The sequence below is a fragment of the Xiphias gladius genome, chromosome 2 (genome assembly GCF_016859285.1).
Source record: "Xiphias gladius isolate SHS-SW01 ecotype Sanya breed wild chromosome 2, ASM1685928v1, whole genome shotgun sequence".
In the NCBI taxonomy this organism is placed as follows: Eukaryota; Metazoa; Chordata; class Actinopteri; order Istiophoriformes; family Xiphiidae; genus Xiphias; species Xiphias gladius.
Window position 1 is genome coordinate 10509969 of NC_053401.1, and position 15192 is coordinate 10525160.

At 40.7% G+C, this 15192-nt stretch overlaps 1 protein-coding gene across 1 annotated transcript in view; it reads right to left on the minus strand.

Moving 5' to 3' along the window:
- Window positions 1-2887: 2887 nt before the first annotated feature.
- The window catches only part of LOC120798494 (lysine-specific demethylase RSBN1L-like), a 37131-nt gene continuing 24826 nt past the window's right edge, over window positions 2888-15192 (minus strand). The window contains exons 6-9 of the mRNA XM_040142761.1: window positions 14046-14188; window positions 8842-9012; window positions 8570-8678; window positions 2888-7593 (exon numbers count right to left, since the gene is read on the minus strand). Of these exons, the coding sequence (XP_039998695.1) occupies window positions 5566-7593; window positions 8570-8678; window positions 8842-9012; window positions 14046-14188 (2451 nt within the window). The 3' untranslated portion in view covers window positions 2888-5565. The remainder of the gene's footprint in view (window positions 7594-8569; window positions 8679-8841; window positions 9013-14045; window positions 14189-15192) is intronic.

The window sequence follows — 15192 nt, forward strand, 5'->3', positions numbered from 1 at the left end:
ATATTTTTTGGCTGTTAATGCGCACAGACACCTTGTCTTTACATTCTCGAGCTGTGGAGGGTAGTTGTCCAGATATTATTTTAAAAGTTATATATTAACTTTTAAAACTGGTAGTGGCAACAGCTTTGTGTGGCTGCAAGCACACAAAGGAATAATAACTTAGATAATTTAAGAAATTGTTGAGGACATAAAAGCATCTTGGAACAACTTGTCATGTTTTTATCTACAGACCACCCCCCTTATGTTGTACAATATCTCTTTTGTACCATCTAAATCATCATGTGTCCCATGAAAATCAGCGAGCTGCAAGGTCCAAGATCAAAAAACCCCCAACTTGTAATGAGCTTTGTGACTAAAGTGATTAACATTCAGATAGATATGGAGAATCTACCACAAATGACGTGTTGTGATCTAAGAAATTAAGATGTTCTTACTGCACATTAAGTTTTAATTATTACAATTTAAACTGTCAAACTACCACATAGCTCATCAGAATACTTTCTACCAGCAATTTTAAAATGTGTCAAGTTGATCATTGTTTCACATGTCATCTTCACGGTACAGCTGCCACTGTGCATTACTGAAATTTGTTTTTGTGCCACGTGATTGTTCATTAGTATTTTAGACACATTCTTTGGATTATTTTGCACTATGTTGACAAGAACATGAATACATGTTTTGAGATTGCATGCATGTCTTTTAACAATAAATGATTTACATGAAACTGGGGGGCCTTTTTTTTATCTCAAGTACTCATACTAAAATAGTAATTTTAGTAGTCGTGGTAACAGTACAAATTCCTATGCAAGTGTTTCTGTATACAATGAAGGATCAAATTACTACAAAACAAAGTATTGTGGTTTGGGAAAATTCCTCTGGGACGTGACCTGAAAATGACCTATGAAGCAACTAAAAAGCTAACAGCAGTGTGTGTGTGTGTGTGTGTGTGTGTGTGTGTCTGGTCTGCCCTTTTAGAGACACTTCAGCTCCTCTAACATGCAGACACAGCAGACTGAAGTCTTTGTCTTTTCTTTCTTTAAATATTGTGAAATTTATCACTTTTTATCATTTATGACTTTACAGAATGTTATTGTTCAGATGTGTAACTGTATGAAATCAGTGTTTCCAGTTTGCAATCTCTGTGTTCCGCGTTGCACTGACACGGCCTTCAACAGCGGCAGGAAAAAGCCACTAGAGGAACTGAAATTCTGGGAGCACTTACTGAATGCCTTAAGTGTATGCAAGGGTCTGCAAAGTATTTTAGGGGTAGGAAAAGCAGTAAGCCCTACATTAATTTCACAACTCAAGTGATGAGTGCTGTTTCTGGACAATTAGAACTATTTCAACCGATAATCAAACCCTGAGCAACGAGTAGTGTGTGCTCAAAGACTTTACAGTCTGTGTGCGCTTCACATTCACACGGTTCAATGAGGTTTTTCCGAGTATTCCCTCCAAAAACTCTCTTTGTCTCTGCTCCAACTTCCTGCCTCACTCCCACTCCCACCCTTTAAAGGTCAGCTGAGCTCCTCTGGCATTCCTGCTTTGTGTGTGTGTGTGTGTGTGTGTGTGAGAGAGTAAGTGAAAGAATGAAATGAGGGGGAAAAGGCTGTCCTGAGTTGTATTTGACCTGACACACGCCAGCCCTGTATTATGGGGCTACTGCATTGTGGTGTCTATGTGTTGTCTGCTCAAATCTCGCCTGGTAAAACTGCTGAGCTCATTGCTGCAGACTGCAGTGAGTGGGTGGCTTGCATAACAGCAATACAGACAGAGAAAACACAGGCAGGTACAGATCAGATGTGCAGTCTCATAATTAAAAATAGCTGGTGAAAATGGCCTTTTGGTGTCCTTTAAAGTCAGACAGGTGTCTGGTCTTTAACTAGTCACGCTTACAAACAAAGAGGTTTTTGTGTTGTGAGCTGCTACTGTAGTAAGGCTGGTAGTAAAAGTCGTGGATGCCAAGTACATCTTATATCAACATGACATAAATCTTACATCTTAAAACTGCTTTTAGTCTATATTTTATATTAACAGTGTATCACACGACTACTTGTATTTGAAAGGGGTCACTTACGGTGATGAACCCACAGTGAGTCATTACCAGACTCAGCAGTTCCCCAAAGCGGTACAGAGCTTTAAAGCGTATTTCAGCTCATTGTTTTGGTTTTCAGGCCCGCAACTTTACTGTTTTGGTTCACTATAACAGCTTTCATCAGCACCAGGTTTTCAGGTGTTTCAGCCAAAAAGGCTCTAAAAATCCAACTGTTTTCTTGCAGTTTTGCCATATCAATTAAAAGTTGATGCGACAGCTTCTCTCTGCTGCCCCAAAGTAGCCAAAAAGGTTACTGCAGGTTTAAAAGTGCTCTGCAGGGGAAACAGAGTTACAAGAAAACAGTCTGCGTTTTTATCCTTAAGATCTAACAAATGTGTTTCCTTCCTCATAAAACATTTGCAAAGTTAATTTTTAAAATCCAGTACTATTTACATCCACGTCTGCTTGCTAGCAGACTTCTTCTTCCTCTTCACTAGCTTTGTTTGCGCACGGGCTACATTTCTTTGTGCACCACTGTTAATCACCTTAATAGCATGAAACAGATGGCAGAATGTGAATTCCTCTGCCTTCATACTCACAAACAGAGCGGGGACCCACCTGTAAAAACACCATGGAGCTACTAGTTGTCAAAAATTACACTTTTTTTAAACCCATTTCGGCATCTGACCCTGTTTCCCATATACATAAAATACATAAAATGGTTTGTTATGCAGTGTTAATTCCTAGATTTCAATAATACATGAAAATTTTTCTTAATTCTTAAAAATAAATCTTTTTAAACATGCATGTTTTTAACCACGAGAGCAATAAGTTCAAATAGTTCTTACCCCAACATTTTCATACATTGAACCTTTTATTAGCTAGGCTCAGATTTAAAGTAGAAACAACACTACAAGTTTTTTTTTCCTCTTTACAAAACGTCTTATGTACACTACAGTGCTGACAGTTAAAAATCACAGAAAAAAATAAAAAAAAAAGACCAAACCAAAACCTTGAGATAAATAGATTCTGTGAAAACGCTAGCCCCTGAAGACTTTTTTGTTTTCAAACTTAAATTTTGTCCCATTTGTACAAAAAATATATAAATTCCTGTCATGTTTTCATATCATCTAAAACCCAAAAGCATAAAAAGAGCTGCAGAGCGCCTTGCAACTGGCATGAAGTGCTTAATTATCACCTCGCTCTCCCCAGAGACACACATTGAAGAGTTCTTCCTCCGAAATGAAGTCCTTGGGGGCAAACTGATCAAGAGAGCTGAATCTCAGGATTGCAGTGAGACTAATTATGAAAAACACAACCCTGCTTTCAGGATGTCATTCAACTGAGCCATCCCAACTTAGACCACAGATATCTGGAGAGTTTTCAGTGGCTGTAGAGACCAATTTAAAGCTTCTTTCTCATTTTCCAGTTAAAACTTAAAACTTGGACTCCTAAAAACTTCCCTTAAAGGACAGAACTCATTCTCTGTATGGCTCCGGACCATTTAGTTCACAGTTATGGACAGGCACTGGGGAAATGCTGTGGGCTACATTAGCAAATGGGCTGTACTCCAATATTGATTGAGTCAAATCAAGACATCAAGGACAAAAGAAAAAGAAAAAAGTTTCTCTCAACAACAAAGTTCCACAACTGTGGTCACTTGGAGAAACATACTCTTCATAGCTGTTGTTGCTAAAAAAAAATTTCAATAATTTATTGTAATATTTTAAACACAAGAGGTCACTTCAGTCCCTGGTTGATAAATAACATTTTTCTATAGGCGGAATGTGCCACACTGTAGAGAAACTGGACTTCAGGTAAATAGATAAATAGTGCTTTGAGAATGAACTCTCGACAGTGTACCATCTGTTTTCAAAGTGTCTTAGAGCATGTGTCCATAAAGACTAAAAAAATTGTATCACAGAATTGCTGAGGCCTGAACGTATTAAAATTAAAATCTTCGAGGAACCTGAAATTGCCCTGTTGATAATCTTACATAACCTGGGATTCATGACCCATAGTTTTTTCAATAATATACACTGTATTTAAAAAGCAGTTGACATATCCATGTTACAAAGTGCTGTAATGAGTCACATTTGGGAAGTCTTAACATACGGAATCTGTATGATATTGCTCTACCTCTAAAGTTACGTCATGGCAAGCTCTTAATGTAGCTGCTTAGTACTAATATAATGTTGCAGACAGAGTAATATTTCCATGACCCTGAACAATTACCTAAAACTTTATACTGTCCAGTAAAATCAGTGGATCCAGTATTAACAAGTGACTAAGATTTAGGGGGCTTTTATTTTCTCAGAAGACCAATATATTCATGGATGTGTCCTGAATAGTTTTTTTCCTGAGACTTCCTGAGGTCAAATTCTTCCTTGGCTGACCAGCAAGAGCTCAGTTTCCAAAATTAGGAGACCCTGGCACACATCCAACAGACACTGAAAAATACAGCAATATTTCGCTAAGAATTCTGCCACTGGTATTTAGGGCTACAGGTACAAGATAATCTCAATACTTGAAATGCAGCTCTTTTTATGGTGTTATTAACTACAGTGCTACTGGCTGTATACAGTAGCTTACTATGCTGATTTATGATTTAAATGGGGCTTTTCTTTAATATAATAGCACTAAAAATTTCACTAATATTCCTCTTGGGCAATAAAACACTGCACCTGATTAGAAAAATCATATAAGACTCCTATTAATTAGATTTAATCACTCTTCATGGATGCTGTCTCAAGCAACATGATTCAAGAGAACATTACTGGCTTTGTATCAATCACTCTAAAATTCGATTAAAAATACTGATACTTACGTCACCATATCAATAGGTGTGAAATACAGTATTATATTCGACAGCTTATTGCGGAGCATTATTGCTCAAAATACAATATTAGGGAAAAATTCTGTAATATACTGTATTGATTAAGATTTATCGATACAATATAGTAGAGAAAATGTAGTGATATCATATCAATACATGAGTGTATTGTATAATATCAGCTTGACCCATCGTTACTCCGGAAGGAGTCTTGGGCACAAAAAATATACTACAAAAAAGCCACAAAATGGAAGCATTAGCTGCAAGTTTCACAAAAACATCATCCTTGTGGGTTTTTTTTATATAAATATCTGACACAAAGTCTGCGGAAATTTCAAAAGGGCTACGCTCACTTCAAAAAACAGAACCAGACCGCAGTTTGGCAGACTTCTTCAATGTCAGATTTTGGTGCACCCATACTTTACTTAAGGCCAAAACTACCAGTACATGCAATAACTGCTTATTATTTTTGAACCAGAGCACAACCAAAGCATCAGTACAGTCTAAACCAGTCCAGTCAAGAGGTGTGGGGTAAATAAAATCCAACTCTGCTTTATAAACTACGATACTGTGTCCATACAGATACACTCCACTTTCTTCCCCGTTATTTCCTTTTTACAATGTTTTACAACAGCACAACCAAATAAAACCTTGTACTTATACAGTCATTTAAAAACAGCATCACTATGTACAAATACGACTATAAAATCTGTCTTCGCTCCTCTTCGTGCTTTGGGGGAGGGGAGAGGACAGAACGGGAAGGGGGGAGAGGAGGTGGAAGAGGAGGAGGAGGGGGAGGCAGAGACTGCGAGGAAGAAGGAGGAGGAGGGGGATGGGGGAAAGAGTGTGACAGAGAGAGCTGAACCTGCGTTGGTGCTGAGGTCTGGTACTGCGGTTGTAGCGGGTAAGAGCTCGGGGGATGAGAGAGGAAAGACTGAGGGGGGAGGAAGGGGTGAGAGGAGAAGTGAGGGTGCTGAGGAGGGAAGAAGCTTTTGGCAAACTGGTGATGGTGAGGAAGGTGAGGAGGAAGAGACTGGGAGCTGGTGAGAGGAGTGTTTGGTAGAGACGGGGAGGCAATTAGCGGAGGCTGGTAATACGGTTGAGACTGGGTGGTAATATTTGGTTGGTGTGGGGGATGCAGGTGAAGCTGGCTCATGTGAACCGAATGGGCTGTTGGTTTCTGACTCAGGAACGAGTTAAGTGTTTGTGGCGGATTTGGGGGGAGGATTGGTGCTCTATGAGGAAGGTGGGAGTGTGGCAGAAGAGGGGAGAAGGAAGGGGGGAGCATTTGAGGGAGGTGAGGAGGTGGGAGGTGCTGGGGTGTGTATTGCTGCATGTAAATCCCTTGCCTCCCAGTGTCCTGTGGCGCACGTATCTGTGGATCCAGCGACGTTCTGGATTCCGAGTCTGAACTGTGAGTCCATTTCTCTGGGAGCATTTGCGTCCGTGTGTCCGCCGGCGTTTGATCCCATGTGTCTGCCACTGTGTGTGTCCGTGTGTCAGCTTGGGAGGTGTGTTTCTGTACATCCACAGCGGGCGACCCCTGTAATGCTTGAACCTCTGACTGCACTTGTGTCCGTGTGTCTAAATGAACGTCTGGCTTTAGACGAAGCGAGTCTCTGTCCTTCGGTTGGTCTGACTGAGAGGAGGGAGACAGCTGGGATGATAAAGAGACGGTGGAAGAAGGGAGTGTGGAGAGATGCCAGTCCACTGTGGGCCTGGGACTAGCCAGGGAAGATGTAGCAAGGGTTGAAGCAGAAGAAGATGTGGACAGAACAGGAACAGAAGAAGAGGTAGAAGAAGATGGACTGGGAGCAGCAAAAGAGGAGTGTGAAGGAGTATCAGTGGATCCTGCTGAATAAGCAGAAGAGGAGGAAGACTTAGAAAAAGATGGAGAAAGAGGGGATTTTGGATCCAAATGAGAAGTAGAAGAGGAGGAAGAGGATGCTGTACTGGAAGACGTCATTCTGCTGTCTGAGTGATGGTGATGGGGGTAATGATTGTGATGGGGCTTTGATAATGCTTTGGGTTTTGTGTCCTGATGAGGAAGAGGAAGAGAGGCAGGGGGGGAGAGAGGGAGAGGCGAAGGTGATTTATTTTTGCAAAGAGGAGGAGCTGGAGGTTCTGTCTTCGCCCTAGTAGAAGGTGAATCCTGCTGTTTGGGTTTTCCTCCTCCTTTTACCCTCTCAGTCTCCTCCTCTTCTTCTCCAGCACTGCCCACGTTCAAGTCTACTGAGCGAGAAGGCTGTGACAACAGAGGTGGAGGTTGTGTTTGAGGTTGAGGATGAGGATGAGGATGAGGAAGATGATGATCCTGTTCCTCCTTTTTGACAGCTGGCAACGTCCTGTTTTCTGCCACGTCCACATCCTCATCCTCCTCTTTTATCCTCTCCTTCACTCCTTTCTCAACCTTCTTTTCTCTCCTCCTCTCCTCTTCCTCTTTTTCCTCTAACTCCGCTGTTTCCGTCTCCTTCTCCTTCAACTCACCTGGCTTCTCCTCTTGCTCTTCCTTCACCTCCTCTTCCTCCTCCTCTTCTCCCTCGCCTTGGTGATACTGCTTTAGGCGGACGTGCCATGCCAGGCTGCAGACAGCAGATACAGTCTTGAACTGGTGGACCACATTGCGGGGGATGAAGTAGATGTCATCGTGGCACAGGCGGATGCGAGCGTAACGGATGCCCTCCCGGCGCAGCTGGTTTAGTTTGGCATCATCCACCCACTGCACACACTGTAAAGAGAGAGGAGGAGACATGGGTTTAGATATAAATAAAACATCCATCTTTTGACACTCACGTATTTTTAAAAATGTTGTAAATATCAGTTTTAGAAGAATTAAGTTTTCTCCTGACTCCTTACCTAAAAGTCAAAAAGCCGAAAATCTCTATTGTTACATGCAATTAAGCAATTAATTAATTTTCAGCTAATGTAAAATTACACAATATGCAATGTAAAAATCACAATTTTAGAGAACGACAGATTTAATCTAGAATCAGTGAAATGGTACCCCACATTTACTGACCTTATGCTAACAACAACTTTGCATACAAGAAGAGAATAAAGAAGAGCTATACAGCTTAAAACATAACAAAGACGATTAAAAAAAAAAATGTGGGTGTGTGTGTTTTGATTTCTGCATTTTGTCTTTATTACCAGTGATCACCTAGTCTGAATAATGAAAGCATTAAGGTAGAAAACAAGGCATGTGTGTGTATTCAGAATCAAAAACTTTTGAGATCCCGTGCATTTAAATAAATATGTGGTTTCGGAGTAAGTGTATAGTCGTTTTGTGATGTGCTCCTTCCGTCATAGTTCATTATGAAGAGATGGGTTGCGTTCAAAAGCAACCTGCAATATCCTGGGGCCACTATCCAGAATCTAGATAGAAAGGCCTACATGGGAACTTATCCTAAGTTAAATTGTAAACAATTAGGTACTGGACTAAGACACATCCTTTCGTTGCTCCAGACAAATCATCTAACTTCTTGCAGTTCATCTTTGCTCCACCAGATGCCAGCATCCAACATAGGTTTATATTAGCGTTCCACCTCACCCACTGTTGGGTGTGAAGTGTTAAATTAGGGTAACACTGTGGGATAATTCTGTGTCTAATTTGGGACGTAACAAAGGATGACTCTACTGGCCTGAATCTAATGTGTGAGCAGTGTTTATTGCCATGCCTTCTCTGTGTGTGTGTAATGTTACACCTGGGACAGTGGGGGTTCATGTAGGTCCAACTGCAGCCTCTGAACTACATAAGGGAAATCACCAGCATGGAAACACACTACGTCTTTGGTTACACGAGGAGGCTCCGAGCTGAAAACAAGGGGGTGGAAGAGAGAGAGAGAGAGATTGTACGCTATCAGTCAGTGAGTGCGCTGCGTACTAAGGGTGTGTTGCTTCTAAACAAACAGCCATCTGTATGTGTACTCAACAGTCTGACATCCAAAGCGTGACCATGTGTTGCTTCACTGCCTACCCCTCTCCGGAGCATACAGCCTTCAGCACCCCAACGGCCGCAGTGGTCTGACGTTCAAAACCCTGACCGATGTGATCAGCGTGTGCCCGAGTCCGATCCTCAAATAGCATCTCTCTGGGCTCGCTGGTCCTGGGCAGCGACTGCAGCAGGTTCTTCACCTCATTGGTCGAGCTAAGAGAGAATAGCAATGATCACTCCTTCAGAGAAACAAAAGACTGAAAAGTAGAAAAAGAAAAAAAAAAAAAAAAAACAAACACACACACACACACACACACCCAAAGAGTGCCCACACAGTTCTACGAAGATTTCTCCTCTGTCTCTGCTTCCGTGCTGTCTAAATAAAGAAGAAAATGACTACAGGTGAGTGGGCCGCTTACTCCCCCGGTTTTATTTATTTCTTTGTTTCCTCTTTACTGTGCAAAATAAAAAGCACCAGACAGACTGCTGGTATTGTTATCTTGCTTGACTTGTCCATTAATGTCATCCACAGTACGACACAAGGAGCAGAGAGGACGCTGGTAGGGTTGTGATGCAGAGCAGGAAAACACTAATCAGTGTGGACATTCTGAAACATCATTGCAGTGTATTTTCGGGACCTGGTTTGAGTATTTTAGAAAATCTTAACCTAGTGTGTTTCATTGCACATTAGAGCTTAAACAATTAGCTGATTAAACAAATTTTTGATGGTGAAAAAATTAAAGGGCAACTATTTTTTTTATAATGGAATGATCGTATAAGTCATCCATCAAGCACACATGTCAAACATTTTTTGGCTCTGATTTCTTCAATGAGCCAATTTGCATCTTTTCTCTGTTCTATGAAAATGTTGGTGATTTTTTGTAAATCTTTTGTACATTGTAATTTGAGGACATGTTTTGGACTGTTGGTATAGCAAATACAAATTCAACTTGAAAACCTGTGATGGAAATGTTTTCACTATTTTCTGGCATTTTAAAAGTGGAAAAGAAATTGAGATATTAAATTATAACGTAAATCTTTAGCTGCAGGCCCACAGCACATTGTAAAACCACATTCATTGTCTGCAGATACCATTAAGTATGCCTGAGCTTTTCTTCACTTTAGGCCAATATCTTTATCTTTCAATTCCTCCACAACTACCTCAAGTCTTCTTGTTGGCTGGTGGCAAGAGTTACTTTCCTTGCATGATCAATAAAGTATTAATTTAGATTCAAAACACAAAATACCGGTAGCAAGAAAATTAGAATGAAAAATTTAAAGTAATAGCTACTTGGAAAATCATGAGGGCTTTGTGTCAAAAGATGAAGTTGCATTTAAAATAAATTATGGAGGGTGAAATGGAATAAACAGACATCAATGCTCGAATACATACACACTCACACACACAGACTGATAAGCTAACGAGTAAAAGCATAAAAATGAGCGTTGTTACCAAACAATGGAAGTACTGCAGTCAGCTCACTACTGGATCAGTGACTCACACTGGAGCTGCAGTCAGATTCAAACAAGAGTATAAACACACACGCACAGTCTGCGAGAGATTCCTACAAGAGCGTAACACAGACACACAAACACAGACAGAATAGCAGCGAGACTACCCGTCCTGAACACTGAATTGTGCATTCATTCATTCAGAGATAAGAGGAGAGGAAGGAGCCGATGGAAGAGGAAGAAAGAGGCTGAGGAAAATATTAGAGAGTGGAGGGGGAGATTTAAACACACAAACACCCAACCACACACACTCGCACGCACGCACGCACCCACGCACGCACACACAGCTCAGTGTGTCTGAACTGACTGGCTGACAGTAATGAATGTAAAACCAGAAAAGCTGGTAAGTGAAACTGTGAAAAGAAGAGAGTGTAGCGGGAGGAGTGCTGAACTTGCACATCTAGAGTGATATTCAAAGTGTCCTCTATATGTGGGGTCCCATTGTTCTGTCACCATGTGTGTCAGTGTGAGGAAACTGTCTGTGCCAAGTCACCAAGACAGATTCCTCTGCATTTATGGTCAAATAAAGTGGGAAGGAGAAGCAGAGAGGAGAAGAAAGGAAATACATGAGTGGGAGAGGAGTGCCAGGGAGAGAGAGGAGATGATGGAGGGAAACGAGGGATAAAGAAAGAGAGAGGTGGGATGGAGAGGGATAAGGCAGTAAAAGGAGGGTAAAGAGGAGGGAGAGAAGGAGAAAATGGAGACAGAGGGAACCACCTTCTCAGACGACAAATACTGTTAATGTACATCTTAGAGCTATAGCACACTCCTAAAACAGATGTTTATCACATTTACATCTCACACACTGAGTTAATGAACTTATTCAAAAAAAAATTTGTGACTAGGGCTGCCACCAATGATTATATTCATTGTCGATTAGTCTGCCGATTACTTTACTGATTGACGGATTATCTCTTAAATAAAAAAGTAGCCAGGTTTCCATTCTAAATTTAGTGCAAATTTGAACAAAATTTCAAGAAAATTGTCAAAAGAGTGAGTCCATCAGCTCCTGTTATGCCAATATTAGAAGTTGGTTCAGTGAGATAAACAGTTGGTGGTGCTTATTCTGCTGTCGGGTGCCATGAAACCATTGTAGTAGAAAAGGGCATTTTTCATCTCTTCAGTGGAGCAGAAGCTTCAGTGGACATTTAAGTCACACGTACGTCCTGATTTAATCACTAAGTCTGTTTCCATTGCACTGTGTCAAATTTGCTTTTATCAATACACAAACTATTCCACCACAGACAAGCATTTTTGTGATATTTTGAGATTTTTTTAATATGCAAATTCAAAATGAGCAAAAAAAACAAGTGGAAAAAAAAAACACCTTATGTCAGAAAACAAGGAAAATGATTCATCACGCGGAATCCCCATGGCTCAAGGGGTTAAAGGATAGTCTAACAATTTCAGTCAAGTCTGTCTTAAAACAATAGTCAGGTACCCATACAAACACTGAAATACGTTGTGCATGCTGTTATCATTTTCCTGTCTATATTGGCCATTACAAAAATACCTTCCTGATGTGCTTCCATTTTAAGTGAAGGGAGACAAAATCTACCGTCAAAATTGGTGCCTCATATTTTCTGTCGGTCTAGTAATCAAGTAATCAGCTAGTTGTTGAGTTCTACGTTTTCCCTCAACAAACTTTCTTACTGAGCAGGCTCGGGTTTAACATCTTGCTGACAGCCACCAGGCTCTCAATGGCCTCATCTTGATTATCATTCCTCATGTAACTTGTATCTTAACAGGAACAGCATGTTCAGCATTAGGCCTCTGACCTGTTTGCAACTGTTGCTGGCCAAGGCCACTGCTCTTACTATGCAATTATTGTCAATCTCCAGAAGCATGGCACTCTTTCACTAAAAAAGCTGAAATATTTTGGTTTATTTTCATCGTCTGCCCACTATAATCAAGCTGAATTGTCAGACTGCGAGTCTCAGTGCTGACAGAAATGTATAACACCTTGACCTTTTCACTGAAACCAACAGGAAAAAGAGTACAACGCTCTGAAGAGATGTTTCCCCATACGCAAGCATCCTTGCGTCCTACGACACAGCATACGGTCGAACCGCAGACAAGGTCTCACTGCAAATAAGGTCACGCCCTTCTCCCTTTCTTTCCACTTCATTTCTTTACAACACTTTTTATTTCTTATTCCTTATACACCTAGACATATGCAGTATATGTGCTTTCTGTAAATATACTTTTAGTCCTCTTGAAAGTAAGAGCATCATAACTCTAAAATAGATCAACCTAAAGCAGGAAAGAGAGGTCAAGAGGAGGAAACAGAGGGGAGAACATAAGATATAAAGAAAGATGGACAGGGCAGATATTTAGAGGGGAAAAAGGAAAGATTTTGGAGAAGGAGGGAAGTGAGAGACTGAGGAGCGATACTGGAGACAAAAAGGAGAAAAGTACACCTCAGTTTGTAGATGTCATTTTGTAATTATATCTAATGGTAATTTATAATCAACTGATGGGATGAGACAGGACACAAAAGATATAAGAGAAGGGAATAGTTAAACTACCTCTCTCTCTAGCCATCCACTGCATCTCTATAAAGACAGATTCTTTCAGCTGCGACTGTTAAACAAGTGTTTCTGACAGTCATTCACAGGGACACCCACTCTCTTAACGGCCACCCCCTTCAAACACTGTCTAGACACCACACCACCAAAAAAAGCATAACGTATATGTGTGCAACATACTGCATGTATTTACAGTCTGAATCCAGGTCCATTCACTGATTAATAAGCTATTATTACGATTTAATAGATGAATTCATAATAATAACTTAGTCTAATAATATCTTAGTCTATAAAATATCAGAAAATAGTCAAAAATTACCATCTCAACTTCCTAAAGCCCAAAGTGATGTCTTCAAATATCCTTTTTTGACTAACTAACAGTCCAACACCCAAAGCTATTCAGTTTACAATCATATAAAACAGAAAATAACAGTAAATCCTCAAAATTTAGAAGCAGGAATTAGGGAATGGTTTGTATTCTTGCTTGAAAAATTACTTTAACAAATGATTTTTCTAATGGCTGACTAATTTTTTCGGCTAAAAACAACTATTCCAATAAATAAATAAATAAAATCTAAAACACTACTGCTGTTATGTCTACCAATTGACAGAGACAAGAGACAAAATAAATGAAGCATGGAAGGAATGTGTGTGGTGTGTGTTGTCCTGTGCTTGGCTGGCAGCCATGTGAAGTAGCGTCTGATGTCGACTCTATTAACATAATGATGATCTCATCTGAGTGGTGAGCCACATACCGCTCTCATCGCACACAAAAACACTCACGCGCATCATTTCTCTCATGCTCAGAAATCATGAGTGTTTGTGCGTGCGTGAGACAGAGCTGATTTGTTAGCAACAATGACACTGTGACAGAGACAAACAGAGAGGGTGTAATTGCCTCATCCGGAGCTGCTGGGCTACAACAAAGCTTCATGTGGCTATCACGGCTGCTGCTTCAAATGTGCGAGTGTGTTTTGTTACTGTTTTTCATAATCAGGCCGCATGTGCCGTGTGGGGAGTACAGAGGCGAGCTGGTTCTCATGCACACGCACACGCAAACCACTGAGACTTGTAGGCCGTACAAACAACAAGCATAGAGACCAAAATCCCCGCTAATTCTGTCTCTGTCTAACGGTAGTGTTTAAGGGGGATTCAAAAATATTGGCTGGCTTTATCTGTGAGTGTATTAATGCAATGTGCACTCACCGTTTTCTTTTAAAAGGGGACTTTGGTATATCAGCCACAGGTATCATCTGTTCTCCTGGTCTGACCCACATTATGGGACCGTCGTCGCTCTCTGTAGGACTCATCAGCCTCAGACTGGAGAACGTTCCCCACGGAAGAGTCCTCTGCAGCCAGACAGACGAGAAGAAAGGAAGGCAACGTGAGAAAAAGAGGACATGAGGGAATATAATCAAAGCAATATGTTAGCACATCATTCACTTTTCAGTTCTTAACCAGTTCATCCAGTATTTTATTGATTCCACACATTCCCAAAACGAAATCTCATGAGCAGAAATTGTCCCCCTGGCAAAACTTGTCACTGGCACCCTAGATATTTCAGAGGGTGCCAAATCAGAGGCAAAACTCTCGACAGAGAGGAAACACCAGAGGATGTGTGTCTTTTGATATTCAGCATACGACACCATTCCTCCACACTGCATGCAGGAGATTTGAAGTGTCAGCACGGAATAGCAAACAGCAGAAAAGCTTTTCACTCCTGCAATTCAGGGACAGCAGTAAACCCGGTATTTTGGTGGTCTGTTCCTGTACAGACATTTTAAAAGAGAGGCAACTTCCTGAACTGAAGCTGGAAGCAACATAAAATCACTCTGACACACCACTTAGCACCTATTTCTTGCCAGCCACCATTGAAAGTATTAGGTGTGCTGTTGATGTTTGTGTCTAGCTGTATTTCTCCATCTGTTCAGCTTGTGTCATTTCCAAATAATTGGTGTTGTAAATGGATCGGAATACTTGAGCACTTCTAGTTTATAGCTGCATTATCTGACATTTAGAATAAACAGACTATTTATGAGGTATAAGCAAGTAAATTGTGAGAGGACTAACTAAAGACCACTTTATATTTCAGTGAAAAGGTGTTGTTTGACACAATGTCTGCCAACGGAAGTTGTCACATCACATCTTGACTAATCCTCCAACAGTGTGCAGTATTGTGTAAAAAAACGCCGAGTTTTGTTTAGTTTTCTTGAATCAGATAGTAGCACACAATGAAACGGAATGTTTTGGAGTAAGGTAAAAGGAAATAAGTGTAAGGAAAAAAGCACTATTTACTCCCGTTTGAGTAACATTTGATAAAAACCAGTGCAAAGCTGTTGAGATAAATTTCCTT